Source organism: Citrus clementina, unplaced genomic scaffold (assembly GCF_000493195.1).
Source record: "Citrus clementina cultivar Clemenules unplaced genomic scaffold, Citrus_clementina_v1.0 scaffold_7, whole genome shotgun sequence".
NCBI lineage: Eukaryota > Viridiplantae > Streptophyta > Magnoliopsida > Sapindales > Rutaceae > Citrus > Citrus x clementina.
The window spans coordinates 7,312,267-7,332,157 of NW_006262075.1; the positions used below are offsets into that span (position 1 = coordinate 7,312,267).

General features: G+C 34.6%; 4 protein-coding genes across 4 annotated transcripts; 2 read left to right on the forward strand and 2 right to left on the reverse strand.

Moving 5' to 3' along the window:
- The first annotated feature begins 714 nt into the window (after positions 1-714).
- On the forward strand, positions 715-3,289 carry LOC18036510 (sm-like protein LSM1B). Its single transcript, XM_006426638.2, has 5 exons — positions 715-1,433; positions 2,016-2,084; positions 2,190-2,305; positions 2,400-2,462; positions 3,051-3,289. The coding sequence occupies exons 1-5, from the start codon at positions 1,373-1,375 to the stop codon at positions 3,126-3,128; spliced, it is 387 nt and encodes a 128-aa protein (XP_006426701.1). The 5' UTR covers positions 715-1,372; the 3' UTR covers positions 3,129-3,289.
- Positions 3,290-5,673: 2,384 nt separating this feature from the next.
- LOC18036515 (transmembrane protein 87A) lies at positions 5,674-9,251 on the forward strand. Its single transcript, XM_006426639.2, has 5 exons — positions 5,674-6,098; positions 6,778-7,696; positions 7,806-7,901; positions 8,225-8,361; positions 8,858-9,251. Exons 1-5 carry the CDS (start codon positions 5,878-5,880, stop codon positions 9,030-9,032), a joined length of 1,548 nt encoding a protein of 515 aa, XP_006426702.1. The 5' UTR covers positions 5,674-5,877; the 3' UTR covers positions 9,033-9,251.
- Positions 9,252-10,732: 1,481 nt separating this feature from the next.
- LOC18036516 (exocyst complex component EXO70A1) lies at positions 10,733-13,563 on the reverse strand. The gene has a single exon (XM_006426640.2). The coding sequence runs from the start codon at positions 12,957-12,959 to the stop codon at positions 11,067-11,069; it is 1,893 nt and encodes a 630-aa protein (XP_006426703.1). The 5' UTR covers positions 12,960-13,563; the 3' UTR covers positions 10,733-11,066.
- A 2,093-nt stretch (positions 13,564-15,656) lies between these two features.
- LOC18036520 (pollen receptor-like kinase 3) lies at positions 15,657-17,786 on the reverse strand. The gene is made up of 2 exons (XM_006426641.2): positions 16,444-17,786; positions 15,657-16,360 (listed from the first exon to the last, which is right to left on the reverse strand). The coding sequence occupies exons 1-2, from the start codon at positions 17,771-17,773 to the stop codon at positions 15,657-15,659; spliced, it is 2,034 nt and encodes a 677-aa protein (XP_006426704.2). The 5' UTR covers positions 17,774-17,786.
- Positions 17,787-19,891: the final 2,105 nt, after the last annotated feature.

The window sequence follows — 19,891 nt, forward strand, 5'->3', positions numbered from 1 at the left end:
AAATGTCGCCAAATTATTATATTGCTGGACATTAATTGTCTCGAGATAATCTCTCTCTCTCTCTCTCTTTTTAAGGGAAAAAAAATCCTGTCGTTTAATTTGTATACTTTTTTGCTAAGCTACAGTCCCTGTAAGAATAGTTTCAGGTTAATAAAAGTTTATACACTTGCTGATTGGACTTAATCAAAATTGTGAAGATGTTTTGCTAGTGATGCTATGCGTAAGCATTATTATCAGGGGCTGAAATCAATGATGATTGACGTTAAAAAAATTAAAAAAATCGATAGATAATGATAATCATGTTCAATAATCTATCTAATCTTGTTCAATAATCAATCTACACGCACAATTTATATCCAACACTTAGCAAGCAAGCAATGACACCCAAAATAGGTTGATTGAGCTGCTGACATGATTTATTATTTATTAAGCCAGCTTGTTTATATTAATTTAACTGATTAAAAAAAATATTATTTAACATGTATCTTAATTATTGCTCTTAATAATAAATTTTTTTGAGGATAAAACTGTAGTGCAACTGTGGTACCGTGTCACAGTTACACCCAATCGTTAGATTCTCACTTATTCAAATGGACCCTACTCATTTGAGTGGATCTAACAACTAATACAACTATGACACGATACCACAATTGTACCCTCTTTTGATCACATCATAATCCAATTCCTTAATAAAGCTCAAAATACTTGCTAAAAAAGAATCCCGCCAAATCCCCACTTTACCCCTAAATGATTTTCCCGCACCGTCTCTCGCTTGCCCTCGCATCACCCAGTCGTCTCAATTTTCAATCCCTCCCTTGTTTCCTCTCTCTTCCGGTTCCGATTGGATCTAAGTTTTATATTTTTTTTTTCGCTTTTTGCTCCTTCAATCCGGAAGAGGCCAAAAAATTTAATTTATTTGTTTTAAAAGAATCAGATTCTAGGGTTTTGTGTTCCTTCAATTTGGAAAATTTCTCGACGAAGTAGGCTTCCTTTGAGAATTTAGCTATCAACGTTTGTTATAATTTGGAATTCTTGTTTTGGGTTCGATCAAGTTGTAGCAAATTCGAAGATTTCCAGTTAAAGTTATTATTTTTTACGTTGTCAAATAATTGGGGTTCCGATCTTTTTCTAATATAAAGTGGTAATTTTTCGGGTCTGTGCTAATTATCATTTGAGTTCTTATATTGGGGCCGCCTTTAAAAAAAAAATTGGGAAGTTTTTTTGATTGATTATAGAAAGGAGTAAGTGTAGTGGTGGTGGGAAAAAAGAGAGAATTTTGAGCAGCCAATGCAATTTTTGATTTGGTGCTTTGGAAGATTTTCGGTTGTTTTTGAGATACCGAAAATAAAGTTAGAGCTCATAAAAGAAATCAATGTCTTGGGCAGGGCCAGATGATGTCTACCTCTCTACTTCTCTTGCCAGTTATTTAGACAGTAAGCTCTCATATTCTCTTATGCGTGTTCAAATAAATTTGAATTGCTCTCAAGGTCTCAACTTCGAGTGATTATACATGTCCGTTATGCAATTGGGTTATGGAATTATTGGTTTTTATGTATAGTATAGCATGTATCTTTGTTTCAATCGTGTTGTTTATGTTCTTCCCATCACCTTTATATGGACATATGTTTGTGTGTGCTTATAGATTGCTTGTGCTTGAAAATTCTGGGTTTTGATCTATAATCCTTTACAAACATTCCATAATTTGGTGTTGAACTTTTCAATTTATGGATGTACGAGTTAGGAGGGAAAGGAAGCAAAGTACAGTACTTTTTCCCAGTTTCAAATTTCTGTGCTTATTCTGTAATATGTGATAGCGCATTGATGTTAATAGTTTTTTACTGTGTAAACAGTTTAATCACCATTCCTTCCAAAGTTATCAGTACATAAATGTGTTAAACTGTGTATTGTGTTTATTTTGTTGGTCATTGCTAGTTGTGTAGCTCTTGTATCTAGCCATACTCTCCGATTGTGGGTTGGAGCACTTTGTTTTCTTTCTTACACTTGTTATTCTGCAGAGAAATTGCTTGTACTGCTTCGCGATGGGCGAAAGCTTATGGGGACACTTTGTTCCTTTGATCAATTTGGTACAGTTTTTCTCTTTCCTTGCACTAATACATTTCATTTTTTTAGGATTTCACAAACTAATGTTCCCTCAGAGTTTTTGACATTTTTATCTTTGTTCTATTCAGCCAATGCTGTCCTTGAGGGTGCATGTGAGAGAGTTATTGTTGGTGACCTTTATTGTGACATTCCTTTAGGCCTGTATGTAATTCGTGGGGAGAATGTTGTTTTAATTGGTGAGCTGGTATGACTTTTTGTTGGTTTGCCCAGTCACTATGAATATTTTCTTGGATACGCACTCCCTTGTAACCTCTTAAGATTTGAATGTGTCTTTTTAGGACTTGGAGAGGGATGAGCTTCCTCCACATCTGACCCATGTTTCAGTTGCTGAAATTAAAAGAGTAAGTGCCCTTTTTTTTTCATTATTATTTCTTTCATTGCATAAGCGGTGTTGTCTATTGACCATGAGATATGAGATAATGGGTCGGTCAATAACCATTCAATTCTTCTTGCTTCACATAATTAACATATTTTGATAATTTTAAATGACAGTTCGATTGATTGCATTTTTTAACAGCCAATTGTATGACATTTGACATAGACATGAGTTTGTGACACGGTGACTCCACAGGATTATGCAGTGGGATGTGTCTCTATGCAGTGTGATTTTGTGAATTCACACTGATGTTTGCATTAATGAAAACCAAACCCTTTAAATACTCTGGTGTGAATGGATTTGAACCCCAAATCTCTTTTACCATCCTTAGGGATCTTACTAATAAAACCCACTACTATAAGAGTCATACACAACAAATACTTGTATACATATTCGTTAATCTTTGTTTTTAATGTGTTTGCTCGCAGAAGAGCAGTAGTTATAAGCACTTTACATAATATAATCCAGAAAAGACAAAGAGATGGCATGTACTCTGAACTTTATTGTCTTGACATGGACTTACTATTAACTACCGGCATTGTAACTTCTTCAGGCTCAGAAAGCAGAGAGGGAGGCATCAGATCTTAAAGGTTCAATGCGGAAAAGAATGGAGTTTCTGGATCTGGACTAGCATGCATCGTGCACCCAATGTTTCGCAAAATATTAAGCGGTTGGTGGTGCAGGAGAATTGATTAGCATTCGATGCTCCCTGGCAAATCTTTGTAATATTATTAGTCAAGAATGCTTGTACTATGTATGATTTGCAATTTGCAGTTGGTACTGGTTTCATCGCTTTATACTCTCAAGATTAGGTACGCTTAATCCACTTTTTTTTTTTTCTGAATTCAGAGAATTTTATGCAGTGAAGGCAGTGAAAACATTCACAGATGACATCAATTCCAAGCTAATACAATCTTACAAACATTTGCTTTTTCATAATCGAATCATCCGAAAACTTAATAACAAACGTCTTTTGATCAAGTCAAGTGCGTAAGATTACGTGAAGAATTATTTCGAATCATTCTGAGAACTTTGGGCCTTGGGCCCTGGCCTCTAATATACCATCAACCATAAGCGGCCCCATTAGCCTTCCCTGTTTCCCCATTTCGCCCAATTATCTTAGGCTGCGTTTACTTGCCAGAGTGGGAGTGAGGAGTGTGTATTTCTCCCACTCCAGTGTTTACTTCATCAATTTAGAGAATGATTGGAAATCACACTCTGTGGATCCCACTCATTTTTAGAATGAGGAGTGGGAGTGAGACTCCCATGGGGATCCACTCCCATCTCTCTCATTTCTACCATTTTTCTTATTTAATTTAATAAAATAAAATAAATAATATTATATTTATTTTAATAATATTATTATATTTAACTAAATAATAATTTGCATTGATTCTAAGTTAAAATTACTTAAAAATAATATTATTATAGTAATAGAGAATTAATAAATATTACTATATGCTATCTTCATTTGAAAATATAATATTATTATATTTATTTATTAATATTAATAATTAATAATAATAAATAGTTTATTCTAAGAAAATATTAATTTTGTGCTAAATAATATTATATTATTATTTTATATAATAATATTTAAATTTAATATAATTATATTAAATAAAATAATTTTTCATTTTATATTTACCCTTCTTTTTTACCCTCCTTTTATTAAATTTACTATAATTAAATTTAATAAATATTTAAATAATATTATATTTATTTAAATAATATTATTATATTTACCTAAATAATAATTTGGTTTGATTCTAAGTTTAAATTACTTAAAAATAATATTATTATATTAATAGAGAATTAATAAGATTACTATATACCATCTTTATTTGAAAATATAATATTATTATATTTATTTAAAAATAATAGTAATATATTTATTTAATATTAATAATTAATACTAATAAATAGTTTATTATAAGAAAATATTAATTTCGTACTATGTTAATAGTAAAACTGTTTCATTTATATTGCCCTTATCAATAATTTTTAATTTATTTAATTAAAATTAAAATTAATAAAAAATTATGATGTACATAATTAAGAATATTAATCATTATTATAAATTTACAAATATAATAAAATAAATATTTATTCATTAAATATATATTTTTATTAAGTTTGTAATTAAAAACTATAATTCTTTAAATAAAGATAAAATTATAATTTGAAACTATTTACTCCCAATCTAAGATAAAATAAATACATAAATTAAATTATGATCTTCATTCCATACTTCTATTTCAATATAAATAAATAACATACTCCCACTCATACTCTACACTCTCAATCTTAAGATTCTCGCTTCTCAAAATTTTGGCTCCAATCCAAAATATAAAGGATACGTTAATTGTTTGTTACATCTACGCGCGTCCCTTACTGTTGTTGTTACAGCTGTTAGTTTTCTCTTTCTGCGAACGCGCCCACACCGTGGCCCACGCCACGAACGGACGTATTTCTCGTGCCGTTAATATTAAATTAAACGAAATTATCAAATAGTACCTATAATTTAAAAAAATAGTAAATAAGTTCATAAACTTACCCATTCATCTCAAATCCATACCTGTGCCATAGTCTATTATCTAGTTCTATTAACAAATAATAATGAGTTGCATGCTTTTAATTTTATGCCTCTAGGAACAATAATTGAAACTAGCAAATAACTTTATGTCATTCGCTATTTTAAATCATTTTTCCTGAATTTCTAGCCCAGTTTGTTAAGGCTGATAAAATTATGGTCATAATAAATCTAGTAGTGGACAAATGTCATTTCCTTATTTTTTATTTTTGAAATCTTGATTCATTTTTTGGAACCTCGCTTCAAATTGAAAGTGATCTTCAATTCTCAAACCTAAACAATTCAGTTGTCACTCCTACTAAAATGATATTATCATACTTATATTATTTATTTCTAGTGGAGGGATTAATAAATTAAAAATTATCAATGATATTTTTTAGTATACTCTATTAATCGTGAATGTAACGTATATACATAATAAAATGAGCTCAAATGATAATAAAAATAAATATTAGTATTTAACAGGAGAGATCTTGAGAATTTTCATCACATCCAAACCTTTTTTTTTCCTAAAAAAAAGGAAAAAAAGAGAGACAAGAAGTAGAAACATGGATCTATTTGTTGGCTTGGCAAATTAAAAGGTAAATTTTGAAAATTAACCAATATACAAGCTTCTTCGCTCACACACACACTCTCTCTCGCTCTCTGACCAAAACACTCAAACCCAAGATCTCATTCGCACCTGTCTCCTCCTCTCACAGTTTGTTCACATCAGCTGCTGAGCAGAGCGGATCCAGCAAAACAGACGCGTACCCACAGTCATAAACTCTCTCAGTTGGTGACCACAATGCCTGTGAAGATGAATCAATCAGTGGTTCTGTTGTTGTTGTTTTTGGGCTTAATGTTGGTGTGCGTAAGTGAAGCTTCAGTGCACGAGTATAAAGGAGATAAATTTGTCAGCAAAGGGAATGCTTTTGTTGTGCATGCCGGCAGTGAAGGGATTTACTCTTCTTTCTCTGATGCTCATGTCAATGAAACCGCTGCTAACAACGGAGATTCTTACATTCGGTAAGTTAAGTTTCAGACTCTTTTTCATATGAATCTTGATTTCTGAGTATATTTAATGGGGCTTTAAGTGGAAGAAATTGTGATTTTGTTGTTGATTTTTTTTTTTTTGGGTGGGTTTATTGATGGTCATTTGGTTATGAGCTGAAAGTTTTGATAAGACTGGGGAATTGCAAAAGGAGGAAATATTTGACTGCTTAGAGAGTAAATCATTGAATTTCATTGAATTTTTGTTCAAATTGATTGTCGTCTAGTTTTGATGTAAGCATCTGTTATGACAATAATGTCATTTAAATGCACATAGAGACACTTGTTAGCTCTTTCTTTTTTTAATTCAAGTGTATAAATATGAGTTAGGGAACTAGATGTGCATTTTCTTTACACCTCTAATAAACATAATTGAAAATCCCTTTTGCATTGATGAAGTCTGAATGCTATATCTTACTTAGTCAAAATTAGTGGAATGTGAGTTAATTTTTTATAATCTTAGCAGCACAACTATATAATGTAAGCTATGAGTACTGCATCTGACTTCTGGTTCAAAGCTGTTGATTGGCTTTGGAATTGCTATCTCATTGTTTTATGTGTTTAACTTTTTCATCTTTTGTTATTTATTCAGTAGTTAACACTGAACATGATTTGATCTTCTTGACTCTCTTCTTATGTGGTAATATCAAACCAGTTTCGAGAAGATCACATTTCGAAGATCCATCGACAATTCCAATTTCAGTTCAGGGTTGATCCAAGCCCTTGTTTTTGAGGTTGAGGATAGAGAGACAATTGGGGGTTCAGCCTATGGAGGTCAAAGAGCTGTCTGTTGCACAGCAGATCTCTCAAAGTTGGGTGTTTGTACACAAGGAGAAGTCATCCACCGGCCTTCCACAAAGGATCCGAGCTGGCCTCAGGTGTTTGGCATCAAATTTGAAGTAGATGAGGTAGAGGCAACATTGCCGTCAAATTCAATACAAATCACTAAAACAGGGATGTATAACTTGTACTTCATTCACTGTGATTTGAATCTGAAAGACTTGGTTGTAGAGGGCAAAAGTATTTGGAAAAATCCTACTGGCTATTTGCCTGGTAGAATGGCACCACTGATGAATTTCTATGGGTTTATGTCCCTTGCTTTTGTGATACTCGGGTTATTCTGGTTCTCACAGTATGCAAGATTTTGGAGAGAAGTTCTTCATCTGCATAACTGCATAACATTGGTGATAACACTAGGAATGTTTGAGATGGCTCTTTGGTATTTTGAGTATGCTGAATTCAATGAGACTGGAGTCAGGCCAATGGGAATCACTGCATGGGCAGTCACCTTTGGTACTGTTAAACGTACAGTTGCACGTGTTATCATCCTAATGGTTGCCATGGGCTATGGTGTTGTAAGACCCACCTTAGGTGGTCTTACGTCAAAGGTGATCATGCTTGGAGGGACCTTCTTTTTGGCATCTGAAGTGCTAGAATTGGTAGAGAATGTTGGTGCGGTCAGCGATCTTTCAGGAAAGGCCAGATTATTTCTGGTTCTTCCTGTGGCCATCTTGGATGCTTTCTTCATTTTGTGGATTTTTACCTCGCTCTCTTCAACATTAAATAAACTCCAGGTACTAGCTGCATTCTCCAGGATGTGTACTTCAGCTACCTCATTCATTTTGTTGTTGTTTTGAAGGATAAAGTTAGGTGTTTTACTTAACTGCTGATATGACGTGACAGGCTAGGAGGATGATGACTAAGCTGGATATTTACCGGAAGTTCACAAATGCTTTGGCAGTAGCTGTTATTGTGTCTGTTGGTTGGATATGCTATGAGGTAATATGGATCAAATACTGATTATGTTACTGCAAACTTCAAGGCTAATTTATCTCCTATGTCATTTCGCTTTTTTATCAGTAGGCTGCTAAGTTTAACTAAAAATTCCAGTAAAGACATGAACCATGCACAACCATTTGGTTATGAGCAAATGAAAGCAAGAGAAGTAGCTAAATTTTGTATAATTATTAGCTTTTCAAGTTTTGGCAAAAATAGCTATAAAGAATGTAAAGTAGACCAATTTAGATCTATCTTATTCTTGCCTCCTCTGTAATTCACATCGAGTTGTTACTTCATACAAATTTTATACTTTCTAATTGCAGCTCTATTTCAAGTCAAATGATATTTACAATGAGAAGTGGCAGAATGCTTGGATCATCCCTGCTTTTTGGCAAATCCTGTCATTCTCTCTCTTATGTGTTATCTGTGCTCTTTGGGCACCTTCTCAGAACTCAATGCGGTATGAGGCCAGACTACCCCAATTCTTTGTTTCCTCTATTCTCCTTTTCCATTTACCATTTTATACAGTTGCATCAATTTTTTATATTTTTTCTGGAGTTTCTTCTGAAATGCACTCTTCTATGCATCCTGTAATAACTGAAATAAGGCTAGCCCTGCTAGCTCACATAAGAAATCACGGTGCAGAAAAAGATAATATCTAGCTACCGGTGGAATGATGAATGCATTCAGTTGTATATTAGACTGAAGTGTGAGGTAGCTGGGTGTTTGATGGTGAGGTGACAAATAGGATTGGAAGCCTTGTTGGTTATTTTCAGTACAAAATCAAGATGCCAAAAGGAGCACTAAGTCTTTTGATGTCGCTCATATGAACTGTAATTGCTCTTGAAATATATAGTCAGAGGGTTCATGCTTCACGCTTCACAGAATGTGCTTCTAATTTTCTGAACTTATTGAGCTCTTAATTATCAGTGTTCAATATTTTGACTCTTCAACAGGTATGCTTATTCTGAAGACGTAAATGAAGAGTTTGACAAGGATGAAACTTCGTTGACACTCATAAAACCATCCCCAATGGCTTCAAAGGATGTAAGAAGCGTGCCCGAACCTAGACCAGTGCAAAGCAACAATGGAGCGTTAAATGGTGATCTGGAAGAAGATAAAAGAGAGTAAAGTAAATTGCAGCCATGGTTTTTAATGCAGCTTGAATCATTTGATTCTCTGAACTTTTTGGCCTTGAAATTGTAGTAAACCCACCGCCTGTCTTCAGAATCTGCACTTAGAATTGAAACCCAGGGTAGAGATCATGAGAAGCTAAAGTCCACTCGTCTTTCTTTTCTTCACCCCCTTTATAAAGTCAATTTGTTTGTACTTCAATTTAATTTTCACCTGTAGCTGTTACTTTTTTTTTTCCTCTTTTTGGGAACAAACAATTGTTTTCTTTTTTTAATACAAATATAGATTGTTACTTGCTGTTGTCTTCTTTCTCTACAGAAAGGGTCTTTGGATGTGATGAAAAGCAAAGATCTTTGGATAAAATGTCACTGGATAATTACTTTTAGCCCCAACTGAACCTGTGAGTTAATTAATTTTTCTTCAAATACACCATTCTCATTTCACTTCATTGGATTGACAAGGTGCTGGAAATATGACCAAAAGTTTGATGAAAGTTATCCACCATTCAATATTGTTCATGGTTAAGAGAGTGATCAAAGCATTTAATATGGAACTTGCGGCATCCACATGTTTTTCATCCAGCAGTACTGTAAGCAGTGATTCTAGAAATTCAATGCTGTTGGTCAATAAGCAAAAGGAAAATCAATTGGTCTTATGCTTTTTGACTCTTTTTGCATTTCACATAGACAACCAACAAAAGAAAGTAGACTGAAAAATCATTTGGCTCTCCAGACTCCAGCTATTTCATTAACCAAAATCGTAGAGTTTTATGGACTGTTCCCCCAATTGGGATTACCACTCAAGCAAGTTGGCTAGGCTTAAAGGTTGCGTCTTTTGCCTAAAAACCAATCAAGGCAGGCTGGTAATCCCATCAACAACATGTATTTCCCATCAGCAATATGCATTCATTCATTCAAGAAATGGCCAAAAAGATAGAAAGGTAAAGCCCCCCAAACATCTCGTCACAACACAACAGGGAATTGATCCAATAATGATATGAATGCAATTGACGATTTTAGAAACTTGAAAATCTACTCAAGATTAAGTACTAGGTAGAATCCCTGCTGGTGAAATATCTGTCCGTCCAAATAAATGGGTGTCTGCTCTGAGCATAAATCTGTTAGCAGAATCAATCAAGAATACACATAACTACTCACATTAGAATTGAACTACATAAGAGTATACAGCATTTTCCAACTGCATACTCTTAATTGGACCATAGAGTTGGTTATCCTAATTTTTAAGTTTCATCAGGATCTAACTATTAAGTTTCATCAGGATTATCCATATTCTTGATTCTGTAAGCTGACAGAGGATACTCGGAAACCAAATCCTGTTTTGAATTGCCTACTTTTCTTTGAATCTTGCGACAATATATACATTCACAAACATCATATCTCGATGAAGAAACTGCTGCAGATCTTTAAGAGAAAGAAATCTGAAAGAAAAATTTGTATTCAAATAAATTTTTATATTGTGTTAAAACTCTTAGAAAGCAGACATCATACTCGCTTAACCCATCATCAGGTTATTTCATAAAAACCCTTTCAAAAGGAGAAAAAAAAAGAAGTTATTTCATTACAACATCTATGCTTATGCTTTGTCCATATCAAAGCTAAATAATAAATTCCATTTTCCATATACACTTGATCAAAGCAATAAACATAACTAGTCAAAAGATATATGGGTATTTCAAAGAAAAGAAATACTGTTCCTGATATCATAGATAGTATGTAAAATATAGAGTACACACTTCCAAATTCAACAAATAACCATATGAACAAATGGAACAAAAATCTAAAATATGGTAACAAAAACAATCATAGTGCTCACAATGCAGAAGAATTTGGGCGGAGGCACCTGGCTATCTGGAGATCTACAACTTATTCATGGAAATTAAGCCAATGATGCTTGAAGCAGTTGGAGAGCACATGGTACCCAGATTAACCAGCACTGCATTGCCCAAACACCCCATAAAAAATTTAAAGAATGTGTCCTAGTTTCTAATTTGGCAAAACTTACTTCATACTTTCACTGAGATCTCCTCCTCAGGTGCTGGGATACAGGGTACCCCTCGAAGAAATCCAAGACTGAGGTCTCCAAATCCTCAACCGAGTACTTGATGTAATTCTCTGGATGTTTTGAACTCTCTATATGGCTCCTGAACCTCCCAAGAAATGACCTGTAAGCTGGAATCAACTTCTCTGATATGGATATCCTTAGCTCCTCCCTAAGCTGAGAATCTGGTATCAACCATGTCGCTTGAGTCCTATGAACCTCCTCAAACATTGCATTGAAGGACTTAAATCTCTCTCTCAAAGCACTTTTTGACACCCCAGAAGAAAAACCCCCACTTACATGCAATCCCTCATCTCTCAAGCAATACAACACCTTCACCCAAGTTGCTCTCTGGTAATTAGTCGCAGCCTGCCTAAATTTCCCAGTCATTTTCCTCAAATAATCATCACCAATCATTTCTCTCAATTCTGGTGAACTTTTCACTTTTTGAACAATATAGTGAACATTGTTCATCATAAACAAATGTACTAAAGATGCATCTTTGTAGTGCTTGGACTTTCCATCCAAATTGAATTGCAAAATTACAATTACCCATATCAAATGAAGGGCTAATGGTGTCTTCCCTTCTAATTCAGCAAAATCCATATCTGGAGTTGATGGATCACCCGAATATCTAGACCCAGTTGATGGTTTTGACATTATAAGCTCAATCAATGTCTGTTTGTAATCAGAAATCAAACTGATATAATTCATCACATACCTAGTCAATGGATGAATTGTCCCTCCAGGCACTGGAACCTTTGATGGCTCCTTCAAAACAGCATTCTCAAACTCAGATAAGATCCCTCTTGCAGCTTCAGCCAATCTTGATAGAATCTCTGCAGCCTGTACTCGAATCAAGTCAGACGATTTCGAATCAAAAACAATCTCAATATCAGGCATCAATTCCACCAAGGCATCATGTAAATCCAGAATCTTAAACAGCTTCTCAGGTGATCTCCTGCTAATACTAATTGCCTCAGCAAAATTAAACAACTGAATAGCTGGCCCTTTAACAGTCTCCATAAAACAAGCATCATCAATAGCCGTACCAACCCCATCAAAGATTTGCTCACACAATCTCTTCTCACTTGCAAACAAGATCCTCACACAAACTTTCGCAGCTCTAATCCATCTCCTAATCTTAGTCTCAAGTGCATCCCACTCAAGCCTTTGAATATCCCCAATACTCAACTTCTCAACACCAAGTCTCTTAAAACTTGAATCAATTGCTGACTTCCTCACGCTTCCATAAACCTGAGTACACTCCCTCAAATACCCAGCAGCAATCATCCTCTCAGCTATATTCTTAAGATCCTCAATGGTCTCTTCGGGTATCAACTCGATCTCTCGAATACAACTAGTTGACCTATAACTAGAACTAACACTAGTGTTGGATTCACTATGTTTCAAAACATCATAAGTGGTACTACTAGTTGTTGAGTCAAGATGGTCTTTTTCTTGCTCTTGTCCCAGCTGCTGACGGTCCTCATCATCATCATCAAAGTGATCACCGCCACTTTCAGTTCTTGAGCAAGAAGATGAACTGGGATCGGTTGCAAGCGAGTCAACATCAAAAGCATGAATGTGAGCCAGCAGAATGTTCCTGAACTCATCCTCAAGCCTCGCCATGGCGATCTGGATAGCAAAGTTGACTTTTGACTGGCCGTCACCAGAGATGCTTGTGGACGAAATTGAGCGTTGGATTTCATCAACTGCTTGCAAATATCGATCCACTTCACATCGATCACCTTCGAAGATCATCTTCTCTCTTGCTTCCTCTGATGCTGTTGAGTCCCAACGAAGTATTATCTTCTCTGCTGATTCAAAGCTCCCTTCAAGAACATAATTTTCCGGTGGCTCCATGGCTTTAAATTAAAAAAAGAAAAGAAAAGAACACAACCAAAAAGGTGATCTTTCTAATTCCTTAGAAGCTGTTGCCTGTTGATGTGAAGAGGGGGGGGGGGGGGAATCCTTTTCAGCTGGTTTAGAGTAAAGGGTAATATTGGATCAACACAGAAAGGCTAAAGAATGAAGAAAATCCAGAAAAGGTGGTGGGATCTTTGATGAAGAAAGAAGAAATTTTTAGAGTGAGATACTTTGATGATTGATTTAATTCACTAATTTTTAATTTCTGTTTTTTTTTTTTTTGGATTTTATTCTTTTGATAAGGTGTCTCCGGCTTTTGGTCTCTAGTCTAGTAAGGCAGCTGTGGTCTGTGGAAATAATTTTGTCAGTAAGCGGAAATTTTGACAAAGGATTTGAGATTGCAGTTAAAACTTGAAAACTGCTTCATGTGGGAAAGAAGAGAGGAAGGGGACGAAAATGCAACATTTTTGACTTGTATAGAAACTCTCTCAATTATCTCATTACGTGACAGTGGGGTAATCTTTTGTGGTATATTCTGGTAAAATTTCGGCAGAAGCTGCAACAAAGCTTCTGGTGTAAAAGATTTGTCCCCTTTTTTTCCCGTTGCTTCTTTGAATTTTCTGGTTTTTAATCTCCCCCAATTATTGGAGTACATAGATTTCAGCGATAGCCCAAATTTTCTTGGCCCATACTAACTGGCATCAATAATGCGCTATAGTTACTAACTTACTATAATTGGCCCAGGCAAGCCCTTAGCTGGTCCTGTTTATGCTGATTGAATTTTGAGTGATAAACTGATTAGTATTTGGTAAATTGGTAGGTTTAGCTTCATCAAGATTATGGTTGGGATTAGCCGATTAGGGACGGACATTTTCGGTTCCCTTCAGAATTTCCTAGACCGACCGTGATTACTTTTTGGAAGACTCGAACTGGTTCTAAACCAATTGGTTCAGAATTTTTTTGAAATGATTCTGAATTGAACCAATGTGATGCGGTTAATTTTTTGTGCACGAATTAAAAAAAGGATTTTTTTTAAATAAATATTTTGAAGTAGATTTGGAGGATTATACGTTGGGTTTAGCTTGAAAAGCAAACAAAAGGAGCAGATGGCTAGATGGGGTCAGATGAAAGTTTAAGGGAAATGATAATATATCAAGAAAATGAATATAAAGAAAGAGACAAATGCATTGCTTTTTATGCATTTTAACATAAATAATTGACTAAGATTCTTTTTATGCAAACTAAATACAGCCAAGCAACAGCTTAACGTGCTTTTTTGATTAGCGAATAATTAGCATATATTCCAGTTTACCTCTGCTGCCTCGGGCCGCATACAAAAACAAAATTAAATTGTTAGAATGAGTAATTGATCCATTAATGAAGTCAACTAATCTTCTGCTAAATCAGGGTGACATGCACGTGCATGCATGCTAGGGAGAATAATCATGCATTATCATATTGATTAAGTTTTGAAAATGATTGAGGGGTTTCAATAATTAAAGCTGTAAATCAAACGAAAAATTTTGAGGTTGTACAGTGCAGAATTCCTTTCTTTTATGGGTTTTGAGATTTTCGGGGATCTTCGAGTGGTGATTTACGATTAATTTACTACAATCCAGTAAAAAAAAAAATATAAATTATTTTTAAATTACGAGTTGCACGAGTGGTGCAAGTGTGATTTAGGAAGAGAAAATCTGATGAATTTTGGCCTTTCTTCATGTTGTGTTTTTGGTCCTATAAATGTTGCATGGTTGTCAAATTGATGAATCGATGCCTTTTATTTGCATAATCAATAATTAAACTCGTAATGTAGCACTATTTAATCTTATTAACATAACACGACATGACACATTAGAGATTAGTTTCAATACTTAAGAAGGTAACTTTAATTTAAACATTTGAAAGGAATTTCGATGTGCACACGTACAATTAAAACGTTTTTACGTGGGGCTCAAGGTCCTGGTTCAATGTGAAAGTATCGGATTCTGGGAGAATTTTAAAATGGAACATAAATTATTTGAAAAAAGTCTGCAGTTTTGTATTTTAGGGGACTTGCATGTCAATGGTGGTTCATTGTTGTACGCCAGATTAGAATATGATCAAATTTAAGCCATTTATATATTCATTCAATGAAACCTCCAGCTGTAGTGAGCTATGAACGTACATACATGTTGACCTAACATAACGTTTTAAATCTGTCGATGAGTTGGAACTTGCAAGTTTCAAAATCTGAGAGCTTTCTTTAATTCTCATTTGCCTCCCCAATTAACTGAGATTTAAATATTGTCTCCCTTTAACTTCGAATATGCATAAATTCCCACACTCGCAAAATCTTTTTTCAGCTTACCAGCTGTTTAATTGCTGGTTATTTTCTTTTTTTTGGGAAGCATCTTCACTACAGAAACCATTTGCAACGCATTCTTAAAAAGAGTAATTAATATTGCCACCCTATTTGAAGTTTGAAAAAGAAAATCAATCCGCTACGACAACATTTTATACATATTTGTTCTCTGAATTCATCTCCCTGACCTTGCCTCGTGCAAAACTTGTAACATACATAGCCTCAATGCAACTTCAAACCCACGTAGTTTCTTCCGAATCAGCCCATGTCATTAGTTAGGTTAGGATAACGGAGAAATTAAATGTAAAAAAAACCCCAAAAAAAAAAAAAATCATCGCCATCATCATCTTAATTTAACGCCCTGATATCCTGTTATCGAAGTTGTCTAATACCGATTCATGGCTTTTCCCGGATTCCTGATTCTCTGCACAGCCATGATCAAGTGTTGGCAAAATATTTTGCGATGTTCTAGCGTCCATGTTTCCATCTGATTGTTGTATCTCTACTATGCGTCTAACGGCTTCTCTCATTTCTAATCGCTGCTCAGGATCACTTTGAGTGCAGGCTCTGCCAATTTCGAGTAGTTGTTCCATCTCACCCGGTGAATTTGTTGAGCTTGCAATCTCAGGATCAAGCAAATCTGTCACTCTTCCTTCCGAAAAAGCTGATGCTACCCATTCAACTACATCGATCCCACCATTACCGTTGGTTAGATATTGGGAAGGAAATTTTCCTGTCAGGATTTCAAGAATGATTATTCCTAGACAGTATACGTCGCATTTCGGTGTCACCTTCCCGGATTGAATAGCTTCGGGGGCCTTATAGGCAAATAATGCTTGTGCAAGATTGGCACTGTTAATCATTGTATAGAATCCAAATTCTGAGATCAATGGCTCATTCTCAGGACTAATAAAGATGTTGCTTGATTTGAGATTGCCATGAGGCAAGTCTAGGTGGGCCAGTTCTGTATGCAGATAGCCTATCCCTCTGGCAATTCCTTGAACAATCTTTAACCTGGCAGGCCAGGTGAGCTCATCGTGTGATGGCCCTCGATCACCTACAGAAATCAAAACATTTCAGTCGTTAATGAAAACAACTTAAAATTTTGATGAAACTTAACAAGCAAGGGAACTTTCTTACCATGCAATAGATAGAGCAAGCTGCCTCCGGGAATGTATTCGTAAACCAATAGTTTCTCATCTGCCCTGTAATGATACGCCAATGGTGCTAAAACATTACTGTGCCTTAGCCTTCCGAGCCTTCTAACCTCCGTATCAAACGCATCTCTTGCCATTGCACTGGACTCCTTCATTCTCTTTACCACTACTGTTACCCCATCAGCCATCATAGCCTTATACGAAGATCCCAGTCCCCCGTTTCCAAGCACTTCTGCTGCTGCCTTCATCAAGTCAGGCAACCCAAAAACACCCTTTTGGCCATTCACCAGAACTAGTTCCCCAACCCCACTGTTCTTTCCATGATGAGACGACCCCCTCCGGCTTGAACTAGCCTTTCTGCTCACATCAACATCCCTACTTTTGTTTGGCACCGAAACCCGGACTTCCACTGCCTGAACACTCTCCTTCTCTAGCACTTTAAACGCCTTCCTCTTTCGCCTAATTCTTATTATAACCACAATTGCAATTGAAACTAGCATCACGCTTAGTGCTACTCCTGCAGCGATAACCTTTTTGGAGTCATCAACGTTTTCAGCAGCAGGATGAGGAGGAGGAGGAGGATGAATGTTTTTGTTTGCTGCTGATGCCTTCGCATTGCGGCATTCAACGCCCAAATTCTTTCCACAAAGCCCTGCATTTCCTGAAAAAGAACTCGCATTGAATCTCAATAAGCTGGCCGGGATTTCCCCTTCCAATTTATTGCTTGACAAGTTTAATCGCACCAACGTAGGTTGATCAAAAGATGGAATTGTCCCATTAAACTGATTGCTCTCGAGATGTAACTCGGTGAGATGAGGCAATTTAAACAGTGATGGAGGCAATCGCCCTCTAAACTTGTTGTTCGAAAACCAAAGCTTCCTAAGCGCACCCATTTCATCGAAATAACCCGGTGGAATCTCACCGGAGAATTGATTCTTGTCCAAGTAGATAGCCCTCAAACCACCTAAACGACTGAATTCGGGTGTCTTACCCGAAAAAGAATTATTAGCAACACTAAATGTACGCAAACCGGTGAGTTCTGTCAATGCATCAACATCAATCTTTCCTGATAATCCCAAGCTATTGATATATAAACCCGTGACAATGCCTTCGGAGCACACTACTCCGCTCCATTCTTCTTCCCCTCCTCTGCAAGGCGCCGTGCTTGGCATCCAAGAATCAAGTGCTTTTGCATTTGTAAATGAACTCTTGAGCTTTAATAAAGCCTCGGACTCTGACATGGAAAACGTTACCGGAAATGTGATAGAAAAGAAAAAGATTGGCCGGAGAAGCCAAAGCCATGTCACGGCCATTAGCTAAGCCGGATTCTTGAGGCCTAAAGGCAATTTTAGACAAATGTAATTATTACTGAATATTATTTGTGGGAATTTGTTGCAATGCTAAATTTTAGGTTGGTTTTTCTTTTCTTTTCTTTTCTTTTTTTTTAAAAAAAAAATTATATGTAATGATCTGTTAGAGCTTATTTTGTTGTTCATGTGCGTGTATTATTGTTATTATTTTCTTTTGGTGAGTGCAAGAGAGCCTTAAAATTAGAGAGTGATGGTTATATTTTGCTTTGAAATGGTCAGCATCGAGAAACCGTTAAAACAGTTAATTTTTCTTTTACTATTATGCCCTTGCGGGAGAGTTGAGGGTGTTTGTGCTGTGGGGGAGCAATAAATGGAATGTCAGGGGCATTTCTAGTCTAGTGAAAATTATTGTCTGGGTATGGCGGTGCCGGAAGGGGTTCAGTACAGCGGAGGGGAGTGGTTATTGTGTTCCATGTTCCTAGTCTGGCACAGCAAAGATCGAAATCTCAACCGTCTGATTCTAACCGTTTTATTTTTGTTTAAAAAAAATTAAGAAAACTATATTTATTTATTTATTTGATAAATAAAGTAAGTTCATCTCGATGCATATATTTTGTCATTGACTTCTCTAGTGTCTGATTTAATATCCCAAGAAAATTAAGGTCATCTTGGAAAATAAAAACTTCAGTTTTTAAAGTTTTCTCTTGATTTTTCATTTCTTGAAAAATATTTTAAGATATAATCAGGATCACACATCCCATAACAGATTGTTGCTTTTGTTTTGATTTGTTCTTAACTTCGTTAGAAAATTGTTGATTTTTGTAACGAAATTTTTTAACAAATATTTGGAGCTTTTTATTATGTTAATTTATAAAAAATAATGCAATAATTAAGTAATCTAATATTAAGCTACCATGCGATCTTTAATTAGTTTGTTGGAATTTGATCTACTCCCACTTTGCTGAAATTTTTACAATTCCATGTATCTTGATGGGTCATTTTATGACGCTTTGATTAAAATCACGGCATCAATACCGTATTTAGATATGAATTATGTAAATAAAATATAAAATATGTAAATTTAACATAAAACTCATAAATCAACACTAAGTGTAAAATAAAACATAAATTAAGTGAAATCAATATAAGACTTGTAAATGAAAGATGAAATAAGTAAATTAACATAAGAGTTGTAAATTGATGTATTAATGATAAACAAAACAAAACTTACAAATATTATATAAAACTTGTAAATCAATAATAAGTGTCAAGTAAAACATAAATTAAGTAAACAAAACAGAAGACTTATGAATGGAAAATAGAATAAGTAAATTAATTAAGGAATTGTAAATTAGTGTATTATTAGTCAACAAAACAAAAACTTATAAATGTAATATAAAACTTGTAAAACAACATTAAGCGTAAAATAAAACATAAATTATGTTAAGGAAACATGTAAATAGAGGGTAAAACAAATAAATTAACATAGGAGTAGTAAATTGGTATATTATTGGTAAATAAAATAAAAACTACAAGTGTAACAATAAACTTGTAAACGACAAATAATAAAAGTAAATTCATATAAGAATTTACAAATGTAAAATGAGAACTCATTATAATAATAATCACCGCATATATTTGCTGACTTTGTTTCTAGATTGAATAATGATAGTTTCGGGTTTATGTAATATATGTGGTGATATATGTGAAATTTTATTAAGATAAAACTTATTTTCAAAATCAGATTTTGAAAAACTATACTTGTTATGTTTTTCAAAGCTATATGCGAGTTTAGGTGATATTGCATCCTTCATAAGGTATATATAAAACAAAAAATTAGATCCAATTTTATTGATATATCATATATGTCTAGAAATATAAGAATACTTTTTATTTTGTTTTGACTTGACAACATCAACAAAAATAGTTTTGCTTAATTAATCTATGTAGAGAACAATACTATGATAGAAGCTGGGAAAAAAACTTGTGAATGTCCTAAAATGAATATAGAATTTATAGTTAAATCAGTTCAATAAAATTTATTTTAATTATTTTTTAACACAATTTTTTGTTTGTATTTGATGAGTGCCTTTTTTTTGTTTAATTAAATCAAATGAATAA